Source organism: Haematobia irritans, chromosome 5 (genome assembly GCF_050003625.1).
Source record: "Haematobia irritans isolate KBUSLIRL chromosome 5, ASM5000362v1, whole genome shotgun sequence".
Taxonomy (NCBI): Eukaryota; Metazoa; Arthropoda; class Insecta; order Diptera; family Muscidae; genus Haematobia; species Haematobia irritans.
In genome coordinates, this window is record NC_134401.1 from 36461914 (window position 1) to 36475791 (window position 13878).

The following is a 13878-nucleotide window of genomic DNA, read 5'->3' on the forward strand; positions in this document are numbered from 1 at the left end:
GAGAGAAGTAAAATTTTGGCAAAATTTTCGAGAGATGTAAAATTTTGGCAAAATTTTTGCAAAATTTTCTATGGAAATAAAATATTGACAAAATATTCTAGGGAAATAAAATTTTGACAAAATTTTCTATAGAAATAAAATTTTTTTGGGCCAAACTACCGCAGAGCCACTTTCGTGTAGCGTGTGATGGTTAAAAGACCATAATTCGTGCTGAAGGTAGCCAATTCGAACAAATTTAAACTGATTTCAAAATTTGATGTTATTTGCTTTCTTGCATTACAAATCAGTCACCTTGTAAGGTTTACTTTGGTCTATGTCGATTCATAATTAATGTAGTACTGGTATGGGAGCCACCGTGGTTCAATGGATCAATGCATAGCCGCCTTGTATACAAAGAGTCATGGGTTCAATCCCAATTTCAAGCAAATATCAAAAAGTTTTTGAGCGGTGGGTTATCCTGTCTTGAGTAGAATTTTTCATTCAATCCATGTTTATACACATAAAAAAAACTGTGATAAAACCACATGTCGGTGTCTGCTGTTATATCTTTGCACTTCATAGTCTGGCGAACAATAATTCGGAAAATTTTTAGGTTTTAAAATGTATTTTCCAGTTTTCTGTTCTTAAAATCTGCTAAATACTTTAGTTTGAGAAAAAAATTAATTTTTAAGCAAATTCAAGACATATTCTTAATATATTGTCTTGACTGTGTTACGTTAGATCCTAGTTTACCTTTTTGTTTGTTTCAGTTAAGGTGGGTATTAAGTTCGAGTTTAGCCGCTAATTTTCACTAAAGTGAAAACTAAATGAGTAAAAAACGTCATAAAATTATACATATTTGTCGCAGATTTCATTATAACTTTATGGGGAATATCCCAAAGCAAATTTTCACAAAGTTTATATTCCTTAAAATGGATTATTAAAGAAAAGTTAATCTCGAACTTATTACCCACCTTTAGTTAAAAAAATAGGACACAATGTTCGCTATTTCAGGATACGGAGACTGCTTTTTTCAGAGACCCTTTTTCAGCAGTTTTTTCTGCTATATCTACTAACAAATTTCTTGGTAGCTAAATATGGTGGTAGTGAAAATTCATTTTAATTTATTTATTATTAATTACAAAAATACATTTTTATTAAACATTTTGAAATAAATTCTTAACTATATACTTTTGTCGTTTCTTCGAATACATATAATTTTTTTTTGTATATATATAATTTTTTGTATTTTATGGAATTAGAAAGAAAATATTGTCCACAACTTTATTAGTTTTGGGGGGAATGCTACAACATACCAGAGACTTAAAAATATTGATTAAAATTAAAAAAAAAAACTCAATCGATATGTAAATTTTAGAATTTTCATTAGCAATGCCATTAGGGATAAATAAAGTCCATATATAAGTATTTATCCTAAAACATTCTAAAATTTAAGCTAGTTCACTTATGCATATTCTCTTCCACTATTTGTGCTATTCATTGCTTTTATAATAGGAGAAACAGATGAACAAACGATTTTGCTTAAAGAAAATGGTAACAAATGCTGTTGCTGGTTTTCTTATATTTTTTTCTTAAAACAAAACAAGAGGTAGCATGATACAAAATGTCTATAGATTTCTAGATTTTTTCAGTTTCCTTTATCTTCATTTTTTGTTTTTTTTTCTCGCGAAGAGGAAATAAACAAAAATTAAAAAAAAAAATACATATTTATAATAATTTTATAACTAGAATAAAATATTAAGGGCATCTAAGTTAGATTATATGGTAATATGTAAATGGTTTTTGTTGTTGTATGGATTGAATGTAATTGTGAATTGTGTGTGTGTGGGGTAGGCGAATGATGCGTGTAGATTTTTTACAACCACACCAAAAAGCCCCATATTACCAGGGATACAGTTAAGCCGACTTTTAAGCCTAGCAATAGACCAAATATGACAAAGAATATCAAAAATAAGACCACAAAGCCAGCATAGTAGAGGAAATCAAAGCTGTAAATTAGACAACAAAAATTGGATTATTAGTATTTTTGTTTTCTTTAAATATTAGAGTCCTACTTACACTTTCCAATACATTCTATGCCAAGCAGTAGTCTCAGCCGATTCCTTGAAATAGAAACGTCTTATGCCTATAAGAACACGAGCCAAAAATTCATTCCAATCACATCGACTTGAATCGAAATTATAGCGCTTGCGATCGGTTTCATGCATTACGCTCATTACACGCAAGGCATTTTTCAAATCGTAACGGAAATCTTTGCCCAAGAAATAATCGAATGCTTTGGTACCTCTGTGAAAAACTCGCATATATTCATAAACTCTGAAAGAATTGAAAGACAAAAAAATAAATTTATTAAATAAATAAAAAAAAAAAACACAAACTGTAAACTAGGGCTTTAAGTCTAAGTATGAAGATTTTGCTGGAGCCAGAGTCGTAAAAATTTTGCTCGACTCCGACTCAGGCGAAACCAAATTTGAAAAACACTTCATATCTTTGAAGCTAAAGAAATATTTCGACAAATTAGATTCCATTAGGGTTTTTAATCGAACAACGAAAAACAAAGTACTGGATTTCAGACCATTCAAAGTGTATTTATATGGGTGGAATTTCACGATGATGAATTGATCAATTGTATTGTCCATTTTTAACATATTAAACCCTACATACTCTTGGAGTCGGAGCCGGAGCCGGAGTCGAACAAAATTGACTCGACTCCACAGCCCTGCTATAAACATTTAAATTCAATTTTGGAACAGGGAAAGTTGAGGAAACCGTGGACTACTTTTGGAAAGCAAATTTTGCAAAGATCGATTTTTTGAAATTTTGAAAAAGACATTTTCCGAATTTTGAAAAAAGCGAACAGTTGAATTTTGAAAAAAGAGAACAGTCGGCTTTTTGAAAGTTTTTCATTATTACGAACGAATAATGAAGGCAAACATATGATTTGAATAGCTTGTAAAGGAGAAACTATGACTGGCGAGGAAAAAAGTACGGACGAAAGGGGAGGCCCATAGGCCGTATACTATCTTCGCAAAAATGCATTTCTACCCCCCAAAACAAAACAAAACCAACAAGTATATACGGCCGTAAGTTCGACCAGGCCGAATCTTATGTACCCTTATGGGTATATATTAAAAAAAAAAAAAAACAAAAGCCGATTAAATACGTATATAATTCAGTTTGACAAAATTTTCTATAGAAATAAAATTTTGAGAAAATTTCTAAAGAAATAAAATTTTGACAAAATTTTCTATAGAAATAAAGTTTTGCAAAATTTTTCTATAGAAATAAAATTTTGACAAAATTTTCTATAGAAATAAAACTTTGACAAAATTTTCTATAGAAATAAAATTTTGACAAAATTTTCTATAGAAATAAAATTTTGACAAAATATTCTATAGAAATAAAATTTTGACAAAATTTTTTATAGAAATAAAATTTTGACAAAATTTTCTATAGGAATAAAATTTTGACAAAATTTTCTATAGAATTAAAATCTTGACAAAATTTTCTATAGAAATAAAATTTTGACAAAATTTTCTATAGAAATAAAATTTGGACAAAATTTTCTGTGGAAAACATGTTGACAAAATTTTCTATAGCAATAAAATTTTGACAAAATTTTCTATAGCAATAAAATTTTGACAAAATTTTCTATAGCAATAAAACTTTGACAAAATTTTCTATAGAAAAAAAAATTTTGACAAAATTTTCTGTAGAAGTAAACTTTTGATAAAATTTTCTATAGAAATAAAATTTTAACAAAATTTTCTATAGAAATAAAATTTTGACAAAATTTTCTATGGAAATAAAATGTTGACAAAATTTTATATAGAAATAAATTTTTAACAAAATTTTCTAAAGAAATAAAATTTTGACAAAATATTCTATAGAAATAAAATTTTGAGAAAATTTTCTGTAGAAATAAAATTTTGACAAAATTTTCAATGGAAATAAAATTTTGATAAAATTTTCTATAGAAATAAAATTTTGACAAAATTTTCTATGGAAATAAAATTTTGACAAAATTTTCTATAAAAATAAAATTTTGACAAAATTTTCTATAGAAATGAAATTATGACAAAATTTTCTATAGAAATAAAATTTTGAGAAAATTTTCTGTAGAAATAAAATTTTGAAAAATTTTCTATAGAAATAAAATTGTGAAAAATTTTCTATAGAAATAAAATTTTGACAAAATTTTCTATAGAAATAAAATTTTAACAAAAATTTTCTATAGAAATAAAATCTTGACAAAATTTTCTATAGAAATAAAATTTTGACGAAATTTTCTATAGAAATACAATTTTGACAAAATTTTCTATAGAAATAAAATGTTGACAAAAGTTTCTATAGAACTAAAATTTTGACAAAATTTTCTATAGAAATAATATTTTGACAAAATTTTCTATAGAAATGAAATTTTGACAAAATTTTCTATAGAAATAAAATTTTGCAAAAATTTTCTATAGAAATAAAATTTTGACAAAATTTTCTAAAGAAATAAAATTTTGACAAAATTTTCTATAGAAATAAAATTTGCAAAATTTTTCTATAGAAATAAAATTTTGCTAAAATTTTCTATGGAAAAAAATTTTGACAAAATTTTCTACAGAAATAAAATTTTGCAAAATTTTTCTATAGAAATAAAATTTTTACAAAATTTTCTGTAGAAATAAAATTTTCACAAAATTTTCGATAGAAATAAAATTTTGACAAAATTTTCTATAGAACAAAAAAATTGACAAAATTTTCTGTAGAAATAAAATTTAGACAAAATTTTCTATAGAAATGAAATTTTGACAAAATTTTCTATAGAAATAAAATTTTGACAAAATCTTCTATAGAAATAAAACGTTGACAAAATTTTCTATAGAAATAAAATTTTGACAAAATTTTCTATAGAAATAAAATTTAGACAAAATTTTCTATAGAAATAAAATTTAGACAAAATTTTCTATAGAAATAAAATTTTGACAAAATTTTCTAAAGAAATAAAATCTTTACAAAATTTTCTATAGCACTAAAATTTTGACAAAATTTTCTATAGAAATAAAATTTTTACAAAATTTTCTATAAAAATAAAATTTTGACAAAATTTTTTATAGAAATAAAATCTTGACAAAATTTTCTATAGAAAATTTATTTTGACAAAATTTTCTATGGAAATAAAATTTTAACAAAATTTTCTATGGAAATAAAATTTTGACAAAATATTCTATAGAAATAAAATTTTGAGAAAATTTTCTGTAGAAATACAATTTTGACAAAATTTTCTATAGAAATAAAATTTTAACAAAATTTTCTAAAGAAATAAAATTTTGACAAAATTTTCTAACGAAATAAAATTTTGACAAAATTTTCTATAGAAATAAAATTTTGACAAAATTTTCTATAGCAATAAAATTTTGACAAAAGTTTCTGTAGAAATAAAATGTTGGTATATTATTTTTGGCGAAATGGACCAATTTTTGTGTGATTGGTGATCGGTTTAAATGGGGTTTATATATAATTATGGACCGATATGGACCAATTTTTGCATGGTTATTGTAGACCATATACTAACACGACGTACCAAGTTTCAACCGGATCGGATAAATTTTGCTCCTCCAAGAGGCTCCGGAGGTCAAATCTGGGGATCGGTTTATATGGGGGCTATATATATTTATGGACCGATATGGACCAATTTTTTCATAGTTGTTGGAGACCATATACTTACATCACGTACCAAATTTCAACCGGGTCGGATGAAATTTGCTTCTCTAAGAGTCTCCGCAAGTAAAATCCGGGGGTCGGTTTATATGGGGGCTACATATAATTATGGACCGATATGGACCAATTTTTGCTCGGTTGTTAGATACCATATACTTACGCCACGCACCAAATTTCAACCGGATCGAATGAAATTTGCTTCCCGAAGAGGTTCCACAAGCCAAATCTGAGGGGTCGTTTTATATGGGGGTTATACGTAAAAGTGGTCCAATATAGGCCATTTGCAATACCATCCGACCTAACAACTACTTATGCCAAGTTTCAAGTCGATAGCTTGTTTCGTTCGGAGGTTAGAGTGATTTCAACAACCGGGCGGACGGACATGATTAGATCGACTCGACTTTATGGGGTCTTAGAACAATATTTCGATGTGTTACAAACGGAATGACAAAGTTAATATACCCCAATCCTATGGTGGAGGGCATAAAAATACGTAGGCCGATAGCATCTAGTTGCTAGTGCCCGTATAAATAACTTTGTTATTATTTGCAATTATAATAAAGTAATAAATAAATAAATACTTACGTATGCTGTGGCATTCCCACGGAAAACAGCTTCTCTGGTATGACAAACACCATTGCGGGCAACATATGGAACAAATAGAAGAATAAATTATAACGCCATCCATTGCGTAATATAGCCTTTGGTTTCCATACGAAATTATTAGGCGGATGTTTTTGTACAGTCGTATTGATGATATCACAGAATTCCGACAATGTCAAAGGATTCACTTCACCCGATGTACAATGGATCACTTCGGGTTGTTCAATTTTGCGTGTACCCACATACCAGCCCATGACCAACGATGAATTGATAACATAATCACAGGGTATGATATCAATGACAGCTGTAGCACGACCATTCATTGTACGGAATATGCCCTTAATGAAACCAGCCAAAAATCCTAAATGACCAGAATTGGCATTACCAACCCAACCGGGTACAGGTTTCTCCCAGGTGCCATAAACTAAAAATGAAACAAAGAAAATCATTAAGGGTTATGATAGAGACATAATTGCCTCACCTATCGAGGGCCTAACTATGGCCGCTGGCATATTTTTCATTTCAGCCATGAGTAAATTTTCCGAAAGATTTTTGGTAAATGTATATGTGTTGGGGTGATCATTGGTAAATTCTTTTGTTTTCTCTTGGGTGAAATTTTCCCAATATGCATCATCTTCAGCCAATTTCATCATTTCATAAGGATCACAACGTGATTTGTAAACTTCTTCGACAATTAGACCACGATTATTGCTATTACAGAATGCCGTGGAGCAATAGATATAGGCCGAGAGATTTTTCAATTGTTTGGCCAATTCTATGGTACGCATAGTACCAGTTAAATTGGTCCTAATTGCTGTTCTCAATGGTGATCGAAAACGTATGGTGGCTGCACTGTGATATATAATGTTGACATTCTCGATAAGTTCCTGTAAAACGTCCTCGTCGAAACTGAAATTAACTTCACTCAATTCACCAACCACGGGTTTAACTTTGGCCAAGGTTTTTTCATCGTATTTTTCAAAAATCTAGAAAAAAACAAAATTAAGAAAAATTACAAGGTTTTCTTATGACCTATATTATGGGAAATTTGTTATAAATGTGTTAATTACATTTTATTATTCATACGTAGTATCATATTAACTATATTGTTTAACACCTTTTTGGTGTCGCCATATTTTTTTGTTGATTAACTTAGAATTCTTTTATGTTAATAGTAAAAATAAATAAATTTATGATTATAAGAAGACTATATTAATTGACCATGGGATAACATGAAATTCTGAAAGGTGTGAAGTAGTTTCAAAGTGTGAATAATTTTTGTTTAAATTTTATAGCTGCCTATTGATTTGGGAATGCGAAAATGATTTCATCCAAATGCTGAGAATGATGAATATAACAGTTCGTGTCTTAAGTCTTTTGTTTTTAAAACAACACTTGTGGTACCAAAATGAACACAATTGTCTAAGTGAAAGTGGAGTGAAATTTTGAGAAAATTTCCTATAGAAATGTTTTTTTGAGAAAATTTTCTAATAGAAAAGAAATTTTGAGAAAATTTCCCAAAGAAATGAAATTTTTGAGAAAATTTCCCAAAGAAATGAAATTTTTGAGAAAATTTCCCAAAGAAATGAAATATTGCGAAAATTTCCTATAGAAATGAAATTTTGGGAAAATTTCCTATAGAAATGAAATTTTGAGAAAATTTACTATAGAAATGAAATTTTGAGAAAATTTCCTATAGAAATTAAATTTTGAGAAAATTTTCTATAGAAATGAAAGTTTTGAAAAAATTTCCTCTAGAAATGAAATTGTTGAGAAAATTTTCTATAGAAATGAAATTTTGAGAAAATTTTCTATAGAAATGAAATTTTTGAAAAAATTTCCTATAGAAATGAATTTGGAATTTTGAGAAAATTTCCTATAGAAATGAAATTTTGAGAAAATTTCCTATAGAAATGAAATTTTGAGAAAATTTCCTATAGAAATGAAATTTTGACAAATATTTTCATATAAATGAAATTTTGACAAATATTTTCATATAAATGAAATTTTGAGTACATTTGCTATAGAAATGAAATTTTAAGAAAATTTCCTATAGAAATAAAATGTTTGAGAAAATTTCCTATAGAAATGAAATTTGCAAAAAAAAATGTATAGAAATGAATGTTTGAGAAAATTTCCTATAGAAATGAAATTTTGAGAAAATTTTCCATAGAAATGAAATTTTGAGAAAATTTCCTATATAAATGAAATTTTGACAAAATTTCCTATAGAAATTAAATTTTTGAGAAAATTTCCTATAAAAATGAAATTTTTGAGAAAATTTCGTACAAAAATTAAATTTTGACAAAATATCCTATAGAAATGAAATTTTTAGAACATTTCCTACAGAAATTAAATTTTTGAGAAAATTTTCTATAGAAATGAAATCTTTGAGAAAATTTTCTACAGAAATGAAATTTTTGAGAAAATTTCTTAAAAAAATGAATGTTTGTACTTGCTACAAGTTTACATTCCTTGGTGTCCCAAAAAAAATCCATATTTCCATTTGGGCAATTTCCAACATTGGCAATACAGCTTCTTAGCATGGTAAAATTTACCAAAGGTCGTTAGTTTTTGACTATAGGCAATTTTATAAAAAAAAGAATAATTATATTTGATTATCAATAATTATACGATGCTGTTGTGCCTTTTAGATAATTATGTTGTTCTTATAACGATGGAAGATGTTGGTGTCGCGACAAATTGTAGCCTCTTGATAGGGGAAGTACCTTACTTAGGTATTATTTCAAATTTACTATACAGGCCACAACATCCATTCATTGTCAAACATACACTGAAAAAAATATTGTCGTGAGGTCAAAGATTTCATGTCTTTAAAATACGAATGAAAATTTTGCTTAGCATAGAAGACACATTTCTCTAATACAAATTTTTTTCCTTGTCCAAAAGTCGATAAGCTTTTCAATGAAGTCATATTGTCCTTATAATTAAGTGATTTCACTTAAAAATTGGTATCATAACATGAAAGAAAAAATGTTTGGGCTAAGGTCAACTTGAGTTTATTAATTCAGAAAAATTCTTGAAATTTAATGAAATTGTCTTTAAATTTGTTGTCTTGACTACAAAGCAAAAAATCATTCCAATATAGGACATGTTTTTCAACACTTTATTTTAAAGACGTTCTTTACTTGAAACATATCATAATTTCTACTGGAAGTCGAGTCTTAATTTCGAAAATAAAGTTGTTGTTAACTCGTTTTTTAATGAACTTTGATAGCATATGAAGAAAAAAGCTGAAAAACGAAAAATTAAATTTTGCTTCCTAGAAGCAAGTACACAAAACCCAAATTTAAAAGAGAATTGTGTCTTAAAAGTATCCTTACTTGTATTCTCCGCTTCTTTGGCTCGGAATCAATACCAAAATTTTTAAAGTGAAGACAAAAACTTTGGAACCGGGAATGCTTTTTTTCAGTGTATGGATGGTTTTATTCACATTAAATTTAATTTACAAATCGCACCCAAAATTTTAGGTTTGTAAAATAAATCAACAATATTTAAGACATATGTATGTGCCGTTTGTTGTGACCTTAAAATTTAATAAATTACCAAAGTCATTAGTGGACGAAGAGTACATAATTTTAATTTGTTATAAATAGAGACAAAATAGGAAATGGTTAATGGCACCGAAAATCCAGTGTAGGTATAACGTATGACGAAAATACTATAGTGTTTGCGTCTTAAGTCTTTTGTTTGGCCAACTTTCTTCAAATCTACAATTTGCCGTTATAAATTTAACCGTGACTATTTTGCTTTAGGTTTTCACATACGTAATACAAACAAATACCCATAATGATAAATATCGTAAAAAATGTGTTCATAAAATACACCTAGACTAGAGTGGCAACAATTAAAACGGGGTCAACGTTGATGCTGTGACTTAACTATAATTCCCGTTCATATATAATTGCTCCCTCTCTGTCTATGTCGCCCATACAAGTTTATTTTCCATAACAAATATTTTGCTGTAGCTTATTTGAAATTATTAAAATGCGTTGTTTTTTGTTTTGTTCCCCATTGTCTAGTGATTACAAAGTGCTGTGGCATCTGGAAATTGTGACATAATGTTTGACTGTTTGGTAGGCCTATCTTTTCTATGAGCATTGAATTGAATTGAATGAAAGTACAACTTGATTTCATTTGAACGGTGAAACATTTGTCGTCACAAATTGAATTGTTAAAATCGTATTATTTCGATGAATGAAATATAAATAATTACAATAAAATTGCATGGGCTCCTTATTTGTAATAGTTACTACAGTGAAGCGAATTCTTTGTTGTGATTAAAAAAAAAAAATACTAAACTAATATGTAATTTATTGTTCAATAAAATGAGTTAATTTAATTAAATTAATTATTTTTAATTAATAAATCTTGTCTTTACTAATTTAATTGAATTGACTTGACTTGAATTTAGTTTTTGCTTATTCCTTAAATTTAACTTACCGGTTTCTGCAGTAATCTTTTGATACGCTCATTTGGATCCCAATTCTTTTTACCTCTCACCAATAGATAAATTGTACCAATATCAGGTGTAACATCTAATAGGGCCTCAATTAAAACAGTGCCTAAGAAACCGGTACCTCCAGTAACGAAAATATTTTTGTGTGCAAAAAATTCTGCTATTGTCCCGGTATCGCTGCTATCTTTGGTCATATCTTGGATGGGAGATTTAAATCCAGCTTATGAGTCCTGTCATGGTCGGTCATGACAGCCATGTTGTAATTGATATTTGTGGGGGAGCCAATTTGAAATATTTTTATAGCCAAGTGAGGGAAACTGAAAATATAGGAAAGAAAACCAAAAATAATTAATTATAATAAAATAAAATAAAATATATTTTATATAATTTTAATTTTGAAATGTGGCAAATTTAAAAAAAAAACAATATATATATATATATATATATATATATATATATATATATATATATATATATATATATATATATATATATATATATATATATATATATATATATATATATATATATATATATATATATATATATATATATATATATATATATATATATATATATATATATATATATATATATATATATATATATATATATATATATATATATATATATATATATATATATATATATATATATATATATATATATATATATATATATATATATATATATATATATATATATATATATATATATATATATATATATATATATATATATATATATATATATATATATATATATATATATATATATATATATATATATATATATATATATATATATATATATATAATATATATAAAATATTTCTGTACTATAGAATCTCTATATATGTTATGTGACTTAATTAAGAATAGTTTTACTATACTTGAAGAAATTGAAAATAAAGCTAGGAAAATTCCCCTGTTCCGGTTTGTGAACTTTAGCACCGGAAAATTACTGAACAAATACAGATGACTTGCGTTTGTGAGGTAAAACAACCACAATAGGTAATGAATTTATTTATTAAATCATATGTTTGAATTAGTCAACCTTCTGTTATAAATAATTACTGATAATTTGCTAACAATATTAGTTGAGATATGTGAACCTTTTTATTATTATACGGAAATTAATACAAACATGAAAATGTTTGATAGATGCTTGAGATTTGTTTATGATGCTAGTGTAAATTGTTTGCTAAGTGCTAAGTTTGAAGACTTAAGCAGTCTTTTGTTTCGTATTTCTTATGGAATATCAATTTTATTAAAAGGGTTAGAAGCACGGTTGCCACTCGAGCCAAAAATAATCTACCAAAATTTTACCAAAAAACTACCAAACAAAAAAATCTAATTTTGTCAAAATTTATTTCAATAGAAATGTTATCAAAATTTTATTTCTATAGAAAATTTATGAAAATTTTATTTCTATAGAAAATTTTGTCACAATTTTATTTCTATAGAAAATTTTATCAAAATTTTATTTCTATAGAAAATTTTGTACTGTTTGGTAGATGTCGTGATGTTTTGACAAATGTTGACAAATTTTCTATAGAAAGAAGTAAAACTTTGACAAAATTTTCAAAAGAAATAAAATGTTGAAAAAATTTTCAAAAGAAATAAAATTTTCAAAAGATGAAAAAATGTTGACAAAATGTTCTATAGAAATAAAATTTTGACAAAATGTCATTTCTATGGAAATAAAATTTTGACAAAATTTTCAAAAGAAATAAAATTTTGACAAAATTTTCTAAGGAAATAAAATTTTGACAAAATTGTCTAAAGAAATAAAATTTTGAAAAGGTTTTCTTAAGAAATAAAATTTTAAGGGAGTTTTCTAAAGATATAAAATTTTTACAAAGTTTCTAAAGAAATAATATTTGGACAAAATTTTCTATAGAAATAAAATTTTGATAAAAATTATTATAGAAATAAAATTTTGACCACATTTTCTAAAGAAATAAAATTTCGACAAAAATTTTTATAGAAATAAAATGTTGACATAGTTTTTTTAAAGAAATAAAATTTGTACAAAGTTTCTAAAGAAATAAAATTGTGACAAAATTTTCTGAAGAAATAAAATTTTGACAAAATTTTCTAAAGAAATAACATTTCGACGAAAATTGTTTCTATAACAAATTCTGACAAAGTTTTTTAAAGAAATAAAATTTTGACAGAATTTTATAAAGAAATGGAACTAAAATTTTGACAAAATTTTCAAAGAAATAAAATTTTGACAAATTTTCTATAGAAATAAAATATCGACAAAATTTTCTATAAAAATAAAATTATGACAAAATGTTCTATAGAAATAAAATTTCATTTCTATGGAAATAAAATTTCGACAAAATTTTCTATAGAAATAAAATTTTGACAAAATTTTCTAAAGAAATAAAATTTTGACAAAATTTTCTATAGAAATAAAATATTGACAAATTTTCTATAGAAAGAAGTAAAACTTTGACAAAATTTGCTAAAGAAAAAAAATTTTGACAAAATTTTCAAAAGAAATAAAATGTTGGCAAAATTTTCAAAAGAAATAAAATTTTCAAAAGAAATAAAAATTTTCAAAAGAAATAAAATGTTGACAAAATGTTCTATAGAAATAAAATTTTGACAAAATGTCATTTCTATGGAAATAAAATTTTGACAAAATTTTCAAAAGAAATAAAATTTTGACAAAATTATCTAAAGAAATAAAATTTTGACAAAATTTTCTAAAGAAATAAAATTATGAAAAGGTTTTCTTAAGAAACAAAATTTTGAGGGAATTTTCTAAAGATATAAAATTTTTACAAAGTTTCTAAAGACATAAAGTTTTGACAAAATTTTCTATATAAATAAAATTTTGATACAAATTGTTATAGAAATAAAATTTTGACAACATTTTCTAAAGAAATAAAATTTCGACAAAAATTTTTATAGAAATAAAATGTTGACAAAGTTTTTTAAAGAAATAAAATTTGTACAAAGTTTCTAAAGAAATAAAATTTTGACAAAATTTTCTGAAGAAATAAAATTTTGACAAAAAAGTGTTATAGAAAACAAATTTTGACAAAGTTTCTTAAAGAAATAAAATTTTGA

General features: G+C 25.5%; 2 protein-coding genes across 3 annotated transcripts in view; one reads left to right on the top strand and one right to left on the bottom strand.

Annotated features, from left to right (window-relative positions):
• Positions 1-13878, top strand: part of Lsm10 (U7 small nuclear RNA associated Lsm10) — a 41560-nt gene that overhangs the window by 4854 nt on the left and 22828 nt on the right. The gene's annotated exons all lie outside the window — the stretch shown is intronic.
• Positions 1093-13878, bottom strand: part of LOC142238406 (putative fatty acyl-CoA reductase CG8303) — a 37329-nt gene continuing 24543 nt past the window's right edge. For both annotated transcript variants that reach the window (XM_075310046.1, XM_075310045.1), the window contains exons 3-7: positions 10777-11109; positions 6794-7298; positions 6295-6736; positions 2059-2316; positions 1093-1988 (exon numbers count right to left, since the gene is read on the bottom strand). In XM_075310046.1, the coding sequence (XP_075166161.1) occupies positions 1856-1988; positions 2059-2316; positions 6295-6736; positions 6794-7298; positions 10777-10986 (1548 nt within the window). In that variant the 5' untranslated portion in view covers positions 10987-11109 and the 3' untranslated portion in view covers positions 1093-1855. The remainder of the gene's footprint in view (positions 1989-2058; positions 2317-6294; positions 6737-6793; positions 7299-10776; positions 11110-13878) is intronic.